The sequence below is a fragment of the Chelmon rostratus genome, chromosome 3, assembly GCF_017976325.1.
Source record: "Chelmon rostratus isolate fCheRos1 chromosome 3, fCheRos1.pri, whole genome shotgun sequence".
Classification (NCBI taxonomy): Eukaryota; Metazoa; Chordata; class Actinopteri; order Chaetodontiformes; family Chaetodontidae; genus Chelmon; species Chelmon rostratus.
This window is the reverse complement of record NC_055660.1, coordinates 30,303,681-30,318,743: the sequence shown is the minus strand read 5'-3', so window position 1 is coordinate 30,318,743 and position 15,063 is coordinate 30,303,681. Positions and strand designations below refer to the sequence as shown.

Below are 15,063 nucleotides of genomic sequence, written 5' to 3'. Positions count from 1 at the left end.
CTGTAATCAGTCTAATTGCATCATAATACATAGTGACTACTGGCCAAATTCTCATGAAATGGTCATTCAAGATCATTGTTTCTTGTGACCCCCCTGAGCTTTCCTCTGGCATCATCATTAGGCCAGAATTTCCATGTGCACACTTAAATTTATCAAGACAGACACTTTGACATGTCACAGAAAAGTACATGCTCATACTGAGTACATTCAAATCCTCCAAAGTGTACACTCTTTGCATTTTGCATGAGGATTTTTCTGGCGGCACTCTGAACGCTGAACATTTTTAGCTTGTACTGGCAGTGGTATTAGAACAGCAACATTCCCACTATGTTGTTTTATTCCTGCCATTAGTTTTACATTGCCATATGCCATGAACTGCAAGGCTGCACGTTTAGAGTACATCCACATTAAGGTGGTCAAATTTGTAAACATTTTTCTCTTTTCTCAGTTTCACACCTGTCTCTGTGATGGTTCATTTGAAATGCCAACATAGCCAAATGCACATCAGAGCTGCTTATGGGCCATGATTGCATTTCCTACTTGTTCAGGTGTCTGACAGCAGAAGCAGAAAACTATGTAAATGAGAAACAAAATAGTGAATTGGACTGCATTAAAACACACTATAGGTGACCACAGAGAGCAGAAAGAAACAAGAAGGTAAGCAGGCTGTCACTCTGCAGAGTAACAGGCTGTGTGTGGAGTGTGGTCACAGGCAGGGGTGTGTAGCTGATTACACAGCACTTATGTGGTCATTAATCTTTATTTATGTCGATTTGTCACGAGATATCCCAACCATGAAATACTGATTTGGTTCTGTTCTGCCAACTGAACAAAGAGTGAAGATAAAGAGATTTAGGTATTGTTATGTTGGTCAGGGGTTTCACTGTGAACACAGGTCTACAAAAATGACCTGGAAACTCTAATGAGAACAAAAAATCATTTTCACATGGAAACTTTGTTTAAAAATGTTGACGGCTTAATTCAGGCATAGTGGCCTCATTCTGAAATAAATAATAATAAATAAGTCCCTTATCTCCAATATATAACTATCTCACTAAAATTTATTTGATTTTTTGACAATTCATATAAACCAGCTGTTAAATAATAACTGTTACATTTGCTATGATAACACTGTTAAATCAAAGAAACTGCATAATCACTGATCTGAGGTGGATGATGATGGAAGGATTGTCCTCTAACACATAGAAACCTAACTGAAAATGACATTTGTATAACTATGGTTTGCCAAAGGATGAAATTTTTGGCTGGCAGTGAAAACACTGGACTTTCTACATTAATTTTGATACTTGAAAACATTATTTCATTAACATAATTATTAAAATCAGACAGACAGTATATTATTTTGACAGGGAATGAGACAATGATTTGTATAGCATTCATTTGAAACAGGTGTATATACTGCACATGATCAGGCATGTTCAGGTTAGTTTTTCCAGCTCTGATATTAACTTCAATGACAGCCACAAGTAGTTTTGAACCAGTTTCTGATGTGTTGCAGTCAGTTGGACAGGATTTTCCTCAGCAGCACCACAGAGTCCAGTTTGTCACGGCTCAAGCTGACATGGGTTCATAGGTGTGGAAGTGGATTCCCTTGGAGCAAGTTATCTTCATCACTGCTCCATTCAGACTGGTGTCCATGATCAACCTCATCATGCCCTCTGCTATCAATGATGGCCTGGTGATAAACACGGCAAGAAAAAGAGACATTAAATGAGAATACAGTTAGAAAAGAGAGGTGTCCACACACACACACACACACACACACACACACACACACACACGCAAATTAGTGATGTGTTTCCTGTGCAGACTCTCAGTCTAAATATACAACACACCTGTAATACTGCATTTACTTAGACAGACCGTGTTCATGTGTATGATCATTAAGACAATTGGCCTCATCTTCCTCTGTCCCTAAATGCTTCCCTCAGTCTGCCTGTGTGACCACAATTTGAAGTGTTGTAGAAGCCTTCTCCAGAGTCATAAATAAACATAGTTTGGTCACTACAGTATGGAGCATGAACAGATCTTATCATCTCTCATTACTAACCCCCTTACTGAAGTGAGGGAGGGTCTTGGCACATATTTCATCTGATTCTCTCAAAGCTGTGTTGTAGAACAAGAGCATGTGTGTCTCCTCTTTGTTTATGTGAGGCTGCTCTGAGTGGGACTGAACCAGATAAAGTATCTTGTGACTGCCAAGCTGCCACTTGAGTGAAATCAGAATGCAATCAGAGCAAAGGGTCAGTAAGAAGCTGAGTGCTTCTTTTCAGGAGCACATGTTTAACTGTAGCTGTTTGGAAAGAGCCGAATGGAAAATCAGTTCACACACTCACAAAATCACTAACTCTGACACATAAGTGAGAGCAATTTGTTAGCACATTAGCAGAATAGCTTAGCCCAAGAGTTTATTGAATATCCTCTGGCTCACACAAGTGCTTCTCTGGCGTGGTTGACCGGTTACTTTGCCCAGTAACTGCAAGTACTAGTGAAACATTAATCAATCTAATTATTCACAATACCTGTATACACATAACACATTCCAAATTCAAAAGCATTATTCTTCAAGCAGTATTTTCACAAAACCAGTGCCCATGTGGTGAACTTGTTCCTATACATATCGTCATTTGTTACAGCCAGATAAGTGGCACTCACTATATCCTACATACGGTAACAACATAACAAAATGCTAAATGTAAAATGTATCATTGATGTATAAATAAGGTGCTTACTTAAACATTTTCTATTGGATTTCGATGCAAAGTAATTTACATTCAGTCCCATTTCGCTCATTTAGTTGATTCTGTTTGATGTTCTTCTTGGTTGAAATAAATGCTAACTGTCTGGACATATTTTCAGAAAATTGCCAAGGGTGGATCAGGTATCAAAAGATTCTTTCCCAGGTTGATTGAGGACAGGACATAAAGTGTGATGTGGCTCAGAACTTGTAGCCAAATGACAGTTCCTGCTTTCCTCGACCAGCTCACTTGGACCAGGACGCCTCTATCGACATTGGATGTTTGGTTTAAAAGGAGTTTATATACAGTTCATGGTGGTGTGTGAGACAAACTCCATTTTCTTACTCTCTTGTTGTCTCCAAAATGTCTTACCCTTGTTGTCTTCTTCATGGCATGTCCGAATCAACTAAACCCCAAAAGGTGAAATTTCTGGTGGCTAATGAGTCAGAGCCATCTTCCTCCAAGTATGATATCAGCCATGACCCTACTTCCTTCAGCCTGCCTAAACCACGCCTACTTCTATAAGAACTGAATACATTGCATGAAAATTTTTTACTTTTTTAAATGTACGCTTTGCATCGCTGAATGACCTGAGGTTTACTCGTTGCACACATTGTTATTCCCAAACCTACCTAAACTTGAATCAACTTTATTCATAAAATTATAAGTTGTATTCTTGCTCAGCTGTTTCTGTACCGCACTCCCAGCAGGTGGAGATGATCTGTCTCACCTCCTCACATCGATGCAGAGGTGCCACTTGCCAGAATTTTATCAATAAGAATAAAAGTCCAGAAATGCAGCAGTTTGCTAGTTTTCATTTACTTATCTCACCAATAAATTCACAGTGCGTGGAACTGACACGACTGGCAAAGAAGGAGAATTTTAAAAAGAGCTAACGACCAGTCAGATGTATGTGAGTTAACTTACTGTAAAACTCCAAACTTGCTCATGCTGCGTTTGAAATCGTCCTTGAACTTGACAAACTTGCCCATGTTGTCCTCGTGTTCCACTGAGTGCAGCAGAGGAGTGTCGACAAAGGCCGGACACAGCGCGTTGATGCGAACGCCGTAGTTGCCCTGAGAGGACGCGTCCTGCAGGGACATGTACAGAGCTGCTGAGTGCTGGCCGTTCTACAAAGGTGAAAAATGACCCTTTCTACTGTGTTATTTACTGCCTATGTGTGTCTTACCGCCATTGCTCTAGTGAAGCCAATGACCCCATGTTTGGTAGCAGTGTAGACAGGCTGATGAGGAGAATGCAAGAAGGCTGAATTGTAAAGAACAAGAGGAGACAAGAGAACAAACATGTTACCAACAGCAATGCAGAGCAAAAATCAATCAGTAACCCTTTTTCATGAATGAGTGGAATTCAACTTCCAGATTCCTTGCCTGGAGACTCATGGTATCCCTAACCCTCACCCTACCCCTAAACATTTACTTTAATCTTAACCACTGAGCCCCAAATCACATTCTCCCCAGTTGGGGAAAGCTGATAAAGCAATATGCTAGAAAATGATTGACCATGTTTGGTCAAAGTCCATGTTTGTTATGGGATTGGCAAGTACACACACACACACACACACACACACACACACACACACACACACACAAACTGATGTTATCATGAGTGTGATAAGTGAAAAATTGTTCCCATATGTCTGCTGTTACTGCTGTAGTTCTACAAGATGACGTATCCGACTCCAAGAACCAAGAACATCCTCTGGAATCTTACAACAACACACACAGCTCTAAAATAAGTACACAAATATAAATAATTCCCAGATTGCAGTATCTAGACCAAATGTCATTATCGAAACTCCATTAAACCAGAGAGCTAAGCAAAAGAGTTAAAGGGGTGGTATTGGCTATTCTTATATTCACAGCGGATTTAATGATGTAATGTGAAACCAGGTGCTCATTGTGACAAACCTCACAGAAAATTATCACCCTACATTGCAGAGGTGTTTTGCCTCCTTTAGCTCTTTGTTAGTTATATGGCCAGCAAACCCCAGTTTCACCCCCCTCATTTCTGACAGCAGCTCTTTACTGTGAACACACTGCGCACTACCTGCCCTGCACCAATGACACGCAAAGTTAGCTCCTAGCTGGTGAACACAGTGAAATCTTTAGCTGCTAAAGAGCCAAGTACTGTTTCTCAGGGGTTGGTGGGGATCAAGACAGATCTAAAAGGAGAGGGAATATTGCAATACGTTCAATAGGTAGACAGAAACACAACTCCAAAAAATGCTAATGTCTTTCCATGTTTGTTGTGAGGTTTCACCAAGTTTCTAACTTTGTCTGTCTGCTAGTGTTGGGAGGGCAGTGACACTGCAGGGTTGGTTAATCAGATTCTATGTGAGTGTGTCACAATCAGCAGTATCTTTTATATTAGTTGTCTGAATGTTAATCTCAAAAACACTGAGTAGTGCAAAGATTCTGATGAGAACTGTCAGGCAGTGTCAGAAAACTTTAAAATGTTCCCTTTTTTTATGCATCTTTTTGGTATGTCAATATCATGGATGAATACACCTGTCACAGACTGAAAATGCCTATACTGCTATGCAACACCACTGCAATAGCATCTGTCTCACTAATTTGGATACGCTTTCTTGTAGATTGTATTCTTCGGTTGACTGCATGAATTCGAACTTATTCCTGTGGTTTGATGGTGGGACAGACCCCTGGTCTAACAATACAAGGCAGCACTCTAGGATAAAATATGCACCTGAACTAAAAGAAAGTTCTACTCCAGCAGCATTGACTGAGTGTGTCCATGGTTGAAACATAGAAACACAAACCGTGGTCTACTAAATGTGGTGCTACATTTTAAGATGTTCTGCCAGTCAGTGCAGAGTGTCAGAGATGAGGCCAGTCAGACTACTGAGGGTTTCCCTTGATTTCCTGAACTGCACACAGTTCACATGATCTCTAAGAATAAGGACAGATCATCTTCACGGAGAACAGCTTGCACACACAAACACGTCAAAAACTACACTAAATGGACATTTTTACAGGGACGACTGCTCCTTAGTAGCAGCAGCTTCAGCTGCTTGTTTGAGAAACCCTGACCCCAAAATAACACCTGCTCGTGCCCCACTGCCCAGAGCCGCGGCCCCTCAGGAGAACAAAAACAAAATGGAAAAATGATAGCGTTGGGAAAAGTTTTCACAGAGGAGCTAACTTTAGACCTGAGAAAGTCAAGCATTATTCCAGGTCACAGCGGTAATGTTGCTTTCCAAGGAGTGAATTAGAGCCGCTAAGAGTCACCGCCATAAAATGAAGCTAACTGTCTCTGTAGTCAAACCAAACCGAAACAAACGAACAGCTCACTTATCTACTCATCCACTATGCATGGTTGATCACTTCAGTTAAAGACAGCATGCTATCTATAAATGAGAGGTATTTACATTTCAAGTATTTCCATTAACTCATAACTAACTACTTCCAGTGACAGGTTGTGTGTTGTATCATATATACATAATGCAGCTCGGTGCCTACACAGAGCGTCTCAGCTTCTGAAGGGTTTTGTCTGAGTTTAGAAAAGGATTACAGCTTTTACAGGCCTGGCTTGAGAAGTATTGGCCCATCAGGACAATATAAAAAAGTAAAAGGAATTACCTTGTAAAACGTGTGTGTGTGTGTGTGTGTGTGCAAGTGAGAGTGGGGCTGTGTATGTAGAGAGCAAAACACAAATGAAGAGAAATTTTTGGATGAGCGTGAGCTTTTTCCATGACGGAGACAGAGGAGCAGAATGATCCAGATCCAGTGGTTTCAGTTATAGTGGCTCTCTACCTAGCTTGTGTGTTTCCCACATAACACACACTCAAGGAAGAGTGGAACTGTTTTAACAAGTTAAGCCTCCGGAGGCTTTGAGAAATTTGTTATTCGGGACATTTTGACATATATAAACCTGTGTGTCTCTGTCTGTCAGCAAGGAGAATGTTAGGGAGTATTTAAGCCATGTGCGTCACTGAAGCTTTTGTCTCTGGAGACATTACTATCCTGCAAATTTATTGCACAAATGAAATTCTACAGAAGTCATTTTCTTTACTCTGTAATTTGAGACTATTCCAACGGCTCAAGGTCCCAGATCTTGACTCAGAGGGAAGTGAAAGCACATTTTCCATTCCACCATCTAACAAGGTCATTCTACAGTTATGTTTTTCTCTTACAGTTGGTCTTCCTCAGAACACTGTCGTATTACATAATCCACATTTCGGGAGAAGATCATTCCTAGTGACAACTTGAATACCAGGGGAGATTTTTCATGAATTGTAAGCCTTTCTACCACAAACTCTTATCGCCCCAATAGACACTTCACCTTACATGACTGTACAGTCTCCACATCTCACAACGTGTCACATTAACACACATACTTTGGACTATTATCTTTGTACATTGCACATATTCTTTACACCTCATACATTTAGACATTCTTTGGTCAATATTTTGCACATTCCTATGCAAACCGTACCATTCTTTCATTTTAAAGACATACACATTGTACATATTTTTCTAATTTTCCTTTTTAAAAAAGGCCATAACTGTTACAAAATACTTTCTCTTGTTTCCCCTCCCTTGTGTTTCTTGTGTGTTGTCAGAAGCAATCAACGCTCACAGTATATAAACCCCGGTCCTTCACCCCAGCCTTTGCCAGATTGCCAGCTGTCCCATGTAGTACTTTGTCTCAGCTTCTGTTCTGCTTTTACGAGTGTGCTTCATGCTCAGTGCTCCTGATCCCACATCTGTGTTTTGTGTCTTCTGCCTAGAAACCCCTCAGTCATTTTCCACCTGGATTTCCCTCCGTAAGACAGCCAAACTCTCCCTGCCTTGTCTCCCTGATCTTCCTTCTCTTGCCATTCCCCATGCCTGGATCAAGTTCCAGAGAACTGCAGATTCTGAACATTTGTATTGTATTAATAAACTGCTTGCACTAATTTCTGTCATGCCATCATTACAGTTCTCATCTCTGTCTCATCTTCCTTGGTAATGTTTTAGCACTTCCCAAACCTACCTATCAGCCAGTCAAATAGTAACATTACTATTTTTTGTAAATTGTGTAAACGTAATTATTGTGAAAATATTCAAGACTTTTTGATTTTCAAACACTTAAGTTTGGGTTCCCATAACATGTCCTACAAGTCAGAACAATGATTATATCATCAGTCTGACCAAAGTAAAATCTCTGTTGAAGTAACAAGGTTGATCTTTAGAATGAATTCATTATGAAAATATAGGCTTGAATAAATGAGTTCATAAACATGTGCATGTGTATGTGTTACCTGCCATAGAGGATACGTTGATAATAGTGCCTCCTTCCTTGCTGTACTCTTTACTCATGTGTTCCAGTGCCAAGTAGGTCCCTTTAATTACAGAGGTCTATAAAGATAAAGAAACAACATCGTCACTGTGGTAATCTTCAACAGGCAAGTGCAGCACATAAGCAGGAAGTGAAACTGAAAGAAAAGATTGTGCAAATCTTCTTATACATCCAGGTGTTCATTTGAGGCCATCTGTGCAGTCAGTTCTCACAAAGATCAGCACATTTTACTTTGGAGAATTTTAAGCCTAATTATATGGAAATCCAACAGAGATATGCTGCATAGTAAAATAATAGGTATGCTTTTGATACACTTCCATCCATTATACACTGTGCCACAATGAAAGCACCAGCTGCAAATACCTATTTTTCTTTTTTTCTTTTTTTTTTCAGTTCCAATAAATGATGTTGAATTTTGACATGATTATTTCAGGCCACACCACAAACTGAGGATCACTCCTGTTGAGTGGTGGGAGCTGCTGACTGACGATACTGACAAGAGAGTATGTATATTACTGATAGTTATGGTCTAGGAGTATACCCCAGTATTTCTGTGTCAAACAAATAGTTTACAAAAGTACACATTTTGGGCTGTTGGTGAAACAAGGGAAAAGGTTAGTGGTCCACCATAATAATTCTGAATCATCCTGATTCACATTTCATAGTGATTTGGTCTGTTGGTCTTACTCCAACTAACTGACAACACTATTCTTAGACCATGTCACTAGTAGGAACAAAACAGTACATCTGTGTTAGTAGAACGTGCTCAAAGTGCAGCAAGTAACTAAATCGGAGCATCAGAATGAGGAGGACTTAGCTATGCATCATATTACCAAGAGGGAGCATAAAAACCACTGCATTTTTTAAGGAAACTTGAAGAAGCCAAAATTCCTGTGCCAAGTCATTGTTAACAAAGAAGCAGTAAAAAGCATGCTGACTGGCAACTCTGAAGTAATCCTTGTGTTCTAAACCAATAGTACTCAGTCACTATACCCCTGCGATCACCTATGTTCCAAGGGGGCCCATGATAGTGTGCCCTCTACAATGACCCAGTATGCAAGAATCCATGCTAAAGTGCCCTCTGTGGCCCCCTTCCAGTGGAGAATGTGTGTTGCAGTTCCATAGAGGGTGCCAAACCATTGGAGAAAATGGCATAATTTGCCCTTTTATGTTTTTCCCCTGCCCCTCAGACAGCCTCAGTCTGCAACCGTTCCCAGGCCAATAACAGGGTGTCATCCACTTACTGTTGTCCTGTTTTCATTACATCTCTGACTTGACACGTCATTGCCCTTCTTATTTTATAGCGTAGCTGACAGCCCTGTCTCCTAGAAATTACATTTATAAACAACTAATTTGCAACAGCAAATACATTTTGAGGGAATCGTAATGCAGACTTAATTACATTTTCTACGACCTTAAAGAACAAATGTTAATTAACATACCTGGCAAGCCATAAAAATGTTGATACTGAATGTTCATTTACAACGCATTTCATTTTCACTGTGCCAAGTGAACTCTGCTTTTTGCTTTCAGAGTCATGGATTATCATCAGTGTGCATCGGGAGGCTGGACATGTTTTTCCACTTGTGGAGGTTGAGCTGCCTGCTGGGGTTCTCTTGGTCATGAAGGGCTGAGGCCTTCAGATCAGATGGAGGACTCTTAACAGCCAGAAGAGAAGTGGGGGTGTTGCAACCCAACTGGCAAAATGAATGTTGGCAAACTAGTTTCTACTGGTAGTTTGTAACTACTAATTTGTATAAACTTTTAATTTCTTCATGTTCAAAGTTTATAGGGATTTTAGGGATCAATTTTCAATCAGTCAGTCAGGTTAGGTTTAGGCAAACCCACTTGGTTAGTGGAAAAGATTATGTTTTGTCTAAAAATATGGTTTTGTCACTACAAACATGAATCAAACAGTAGTGTGGCAGCTTGGCAGTTGTCTTGCCTCACTGTTATACCACCACCATCCCCTCCTCCTCCTCCTGATGACAAACCTAGCTCATATACAGTACGTGTACCGTTAATCTGAACTACTACTACTGTCACTGGAATCAAACTTTTTGTAGAAATGTTAACATGATACGTATGAAATATACAAAATTAATTTATTAACATTTTGGAACTTCGCCATCACTCTCAACACTGAACTGGATCTACATTAGTCTTGCTTTCTGATGCCACAGAAGATGGTTTATATGAAAACTACAAGAGTAAACAGCAGTAAAACAGGCCCATTATTCAATCAATTCAAGTAACTGTGAACAGCACAACTGGGATGAAAGTATACTGCATTTTTTGGCCCCTTATCAACACAAAAAGTAGCCAACCAAAGTTCTGCCTCTGCTGTCTCCCTCAGTTTCCTGTCTTAGTCATGTCTCTCATCACAAGCGGAGGTCATGGATAGAAGAATGTGATGATTTAGGTTTTGAACATCTTGCCAAAGGACTGCAGTTAAAAATGAGCTTGCTGGCTAATACTGACACATATATGTATATTGTCCTTGTAAGTGAACTAACGAGGCTGGCACACAGGACATGCACACACTATTTCTGTCTTAATCTGCATAGGGCAACTACTGATCCTGGCCCTGTGTGTGATCCTGCAGTTGCAGCTTTTGTTGAGCAGAACCTGCCGAGACTCATTTTTGCTCTTTGCTTTGCACATCTGCACTGCTGTACCTTTTTATGCATTCTTTGTCTGGGTTTATTTCCCATCTCATCCATATTCTATTTTCATTTTTAGTTTATATGATTTTGATTATGATTATCATGTGAGTTTTATTCTCCATCTTATTCTCCATTAATTATGGCACTCTATCCCTGCTTTTATGTTCATTCTGTGTCTATTCTCATGTGAACATTTCTTAATTGTAGAGCACTTTGGGCTGCATTTCATGTATGAACAGTGCTCTAGAATTACGTTTAAACAATTATTATTATTATTATTATTATTATTGTTGTTGTTGTTGTTGTTGTTGTTATTATTATTATTATTATTATCTGTGTCAGTCCAAGGTGGCTCTGGCAAAGTAGTAAAAGTTAGCACTTCTTTGCAGGTCTCACACGGCATTAACCTGTGGGTTGTGACCTGTGATCCCATTTGGATCACATTCCAACCGAAGACTGTTTTGACTGCCTGTCTGCTTTGAGCTTTCAGCCAGTCTTGGCACTCCTTATCATGTGGACTCGAATCGAGATTCAATCTCTGACCTGCTGTTTCTCAGCGTAGTTCTGGAAATTTTTTGAGTAGATTTTGGAAGATTTTACACTGTTTTCCTGTCCACTTAATTTCAACAAATAGGGAGCACCATCTGGAAGCAATCAGCAACACTGATTTTCCTATAAACTTTTCAAATCTGTTGGTGACAATGAGCTATTTAATTTGAGCACATTGAACCACAGGCAAGGAACCTGACTGTGATCAACCTCTGATCTAAGTCTGTAGTTGCATGTCAGGAACTGTATTACCATGCAGTTGTTATCTATTACAAGTAAAATTGACCACTGAAATGTATTAAAATACAAATAAAACTATTAAAGTCATGGTTTTTACTGATTTAAATTATTTGTTTGTATGTTTGGTTGGCTGGCTGGCACGTGCTGGTGTTCATTCAGTAGGCAGATGAGACAGGGAGATTAAGCTATCACAGATGTGTGATTATTTTGGGCTACATAAATAAAACTGACTTGACCTGACTGAAAGTCCTGATTTCATCGTCTTACCAGGTTGACTTGTATGGTCTTCTCCCAGTTCTTTTCATTGTTGATGCCGGCGTTGTTGATAACGATGTCCAGACGACCAAACTTGTCTACCGTGCTCTGGAATGCGTCTATTCCATAGAGACAAAAACCCATCAGTGAATGACTTAAGGCACAGGATCTTAGAGCTGAATGAACACGTCTTTCAGGTTCAGCTGACCCCATGATCAAAACAGAATTGAAATACTACTTTCCCAAAGTGTCATTTCCTCAGTTAAAGTGCCCTGTGGTCCACTGAAGCACTCCTTCTCCATCTGATACTCCAAACACACCAAACTACGACCGTGACCTGCTGATGTTCAGGTTTATGCAGATAAGCTGAGTGTCTGTATATTGCAGACATTAACATAATCTTTGGCAAAAGTGGTTATAATGGTAATAACATCTATAACATGCCCTCTTTGCCCATTTTTAATTTTTTAATTGTATTTACTTTAGTAATCCCAAGACTGGGAAAATTGCTCTCTAAGTCACTGCAAAGTGTAAGCCCTCGTGTTTTGTTTCCTTGTGTTTGTGAACAAACTTACTTCTGACATGTTTGTTGAATTTCCACACACAGACAATGCAGACAATGTGAATAAGGGGCTATGCACTGGAGTTTTACACAATGAACCACCAGCAGATTGTTAATCTCCCCTGGTGAGCAGACAGATGTGGTTGAATAAACAGCTGAAGGGAGAAACCTGAGGTGGTAAAACCTGCATGTGTCATCACCTGCCACATTCCACACTTGGACACCCAACAATTAGAAACAAACATACCTGTTTTTAACAGACTAATCTGCATGACACACACACACACACACACACACACACACACACACACACACGCACAAATGCGCAAATGAGTGTCACAATCACTGCTGATGCATACACAAGAAACACACATATAAACCCAAACAATGACCCACCTTCCTAAGAAACCTACACACACACACACACACTGTCATTGGGTCCAGGCAGGATGTGTGTCCACATCAACAGTAGTTCTATCAGACAGTTAGGAGCAACACCAAACAGCATTCCACAGCCGTTAGCCTGCAGGGATTTACTTCTTCAATGTCAGACAATGAAACCTTGTTTCTCTCTCGAGCTCTCTCGCTCTAAGACACACTTATTCACTTACAGAGACTTTAATTCTCTGCTTCTTCTGTTTCTCACCCTGACATGCCCACACTCACACACACATATATATAAGCACAACAGCACAGACAGACCTGCTGCAGAAAGGGAGAAGCTATGTGAATAGTGCACAGCAGCATAATGCAATCGTGGAGCAGTGAACAGGCATGGTGAACTCAAAATTTAAATGCAGGATATAATATATGACCATGTGACTGCAAAGCAAGACTAGACAAGCTTAGCTTTAGCTGGTTCACAAGTGCAGCCTGTTGGAAAGATACACTAGAGTGACCAGAACTTGCTGTTTTCACGAGTATCACTGGTATTCTGTTACAGAGCTGTCAGAGAACAGTAACAGGAAAAAGGTTCGAATGCTTGCCAAAAATAGTCCCTTGGTTTGAGATTCTTTTTAAAGTCACTTCCTCATTCATCACGAGGAAGTTAAAAATGAGAAAGCAAAGAGCAAGGGCAGGTGAAATAAGCAGCATTACACAACAAACTGAACTTCCAATTATCCAATCATCTCTCTTCTTACAGTTCTACAGACAGTGTTTACCTCTCAGTGCATCTCCATTGGACACATCACACGAAATAAAGGTACAGTTGCCCTCTCCAAACTCGGCGTCCAGCTGTGCTTTGCATTCTTCCCCACAGGTCTTGTTCAGGTCGACCATAGCCACCTGAACCACAAAGCTCTGTTAGTAAGCTGGCCTTTTTGAAGAGACAGATTGTGGAACTGGAGGACATAAGGCTCTAAAGTCTGGATCCTTCTCTGCAGAAGCTCATACTGAATAAAGGAGATCATACTGGACACAGTGTACTGCTTACCTCTCACCATGTGTCTGTGGTAAGCATGGCTGTGAACAGCTCAGAGAGCGAACAAAAGTGCACAGCTAATGACATGTTCATCTTAGTGTTGCAGTGTGGTTAGCCCTGTTTCACAGGGTGTGAAGGGGGTTCTCAGAAACTAACTTCACTCTTTCAAAAGCCATTTCGTTTACTTTTCTTGCTTTTGAAATGCATGCTACCATCACTGTCTAATTACCAGTTTGAAAAAACAATGCCACTTTTCTAATGCCAAAACATTATTTTAATGGAGTGTATTTATACTATACGTTTTAGACTGTTACTGTAAGACATGCTAACACTGGCCCTGTTTCAACACATGTACTGACTTCATAAAACATTTAAAAGCAGGAAGACAGCAGTGGAAACAAGGAAAATGAAAGATTGTTGAATGAAACAAATGTGACAGAGCAGTAAAGTGTTCCTGAAACCTTAGTTAAAGTTAAGAACTTAAAGCAGTGTTAGTGTAGTCACTCCATTCAAGTTGAATCAATAAAACCTCAGCAAACAAGCAGACAGTTCCAGTCCACTGAAAGGCATTCTAGTGAAGTCAGAGCAGTGAGGTCAAAACAGGTTGCGTTTGACAACAGTCAAGTCAGTTGCACAAGAGTTTGAGCTGGTAATGCATACTTGGATCAGAAAAGATATGGCTGTAATTGAAACAAAATCAAAAGAAGTGAAGCTAAAGAATTTTGAGTTCATTTGAGTATTTTTAATGATGACATTTGTAAACTGATAAGGTAACTGTCAGAGCAGTAAAACTTTTGTTCTAGCCTTAAAGTTATGAAGCTAAAGCAGTAGAAATTCGGCAGGCTGAGCACGACTGACCTTGGCTGAACTCTGCAGTAGTGACTGGACCACAGCTCTTCCAATGCCCTGAGCACCCCCGGTCACCAGAGCCACCTTCCCATTCAGAGACATGATCCCAGCACAGCAGCAAAACCTGTTACAGTTCGTCTTCTCCTGTCTCTCAGACTTTATATTTCCTTTGTGCTCTCTCTCTCTCTCTCTCTCTCTCTCTCTCACTCACTCTCTCTCTCTCTCTGTCTCTCCCTTCTACGTCTCACGTTTTCTTCTGTCTTCTTTTTTTGTCCCCCGCTGTGTCTTTAAGCACCTAGCTGCTCTCCCTGTAAAACAATCATCGGCTTTCTCACCCCTGTGTGTGTTTTCACTGTTTCAGCTGGGCTGTTTTCCCTCCCTTCTCCCCCCTCAGCTTATCAGTCTATACAAACACTGCATGTGTGTCAGAGAGAGAGAGAG

The 15,063-nt window shown here is 40.4% G+C and overlaps 1 protein-coding gene across 1 annotated transcript; it reads right to left on the bottom strand.

Moving 5' to 3' along the window:
- Window positions 1-1,043: 1,043 nt before the first annotated feature.
- On the bottom strand, window positions 1,044-15,063 carry hpgd (15-hydroxyprostaglandin dehydrogenase). The gene is made up of 7 exons (XM_041933952.1): window positions 14,632-15,063; window positions 13,514-13,637; window positions 11,801-11,907; window positions 8,041-8,137; window positions 3,949-4,025; window positions 3,687-3,850; window positions 1,044-1,696 (listed from the first exon to the last, which is right to left on the bottom strand). The coding sequence occupies exons 1-7, from the start codon at window positions 14,722-14,724 to the stop codon at window positions 1,573-1,575; spliced, it is 786 nt and encodes a 261-aa protein (XP_041789886.1). The 5' UTR covers window positions 14,725-15,063; the 3' UTR covers window positions 1,044-1,572.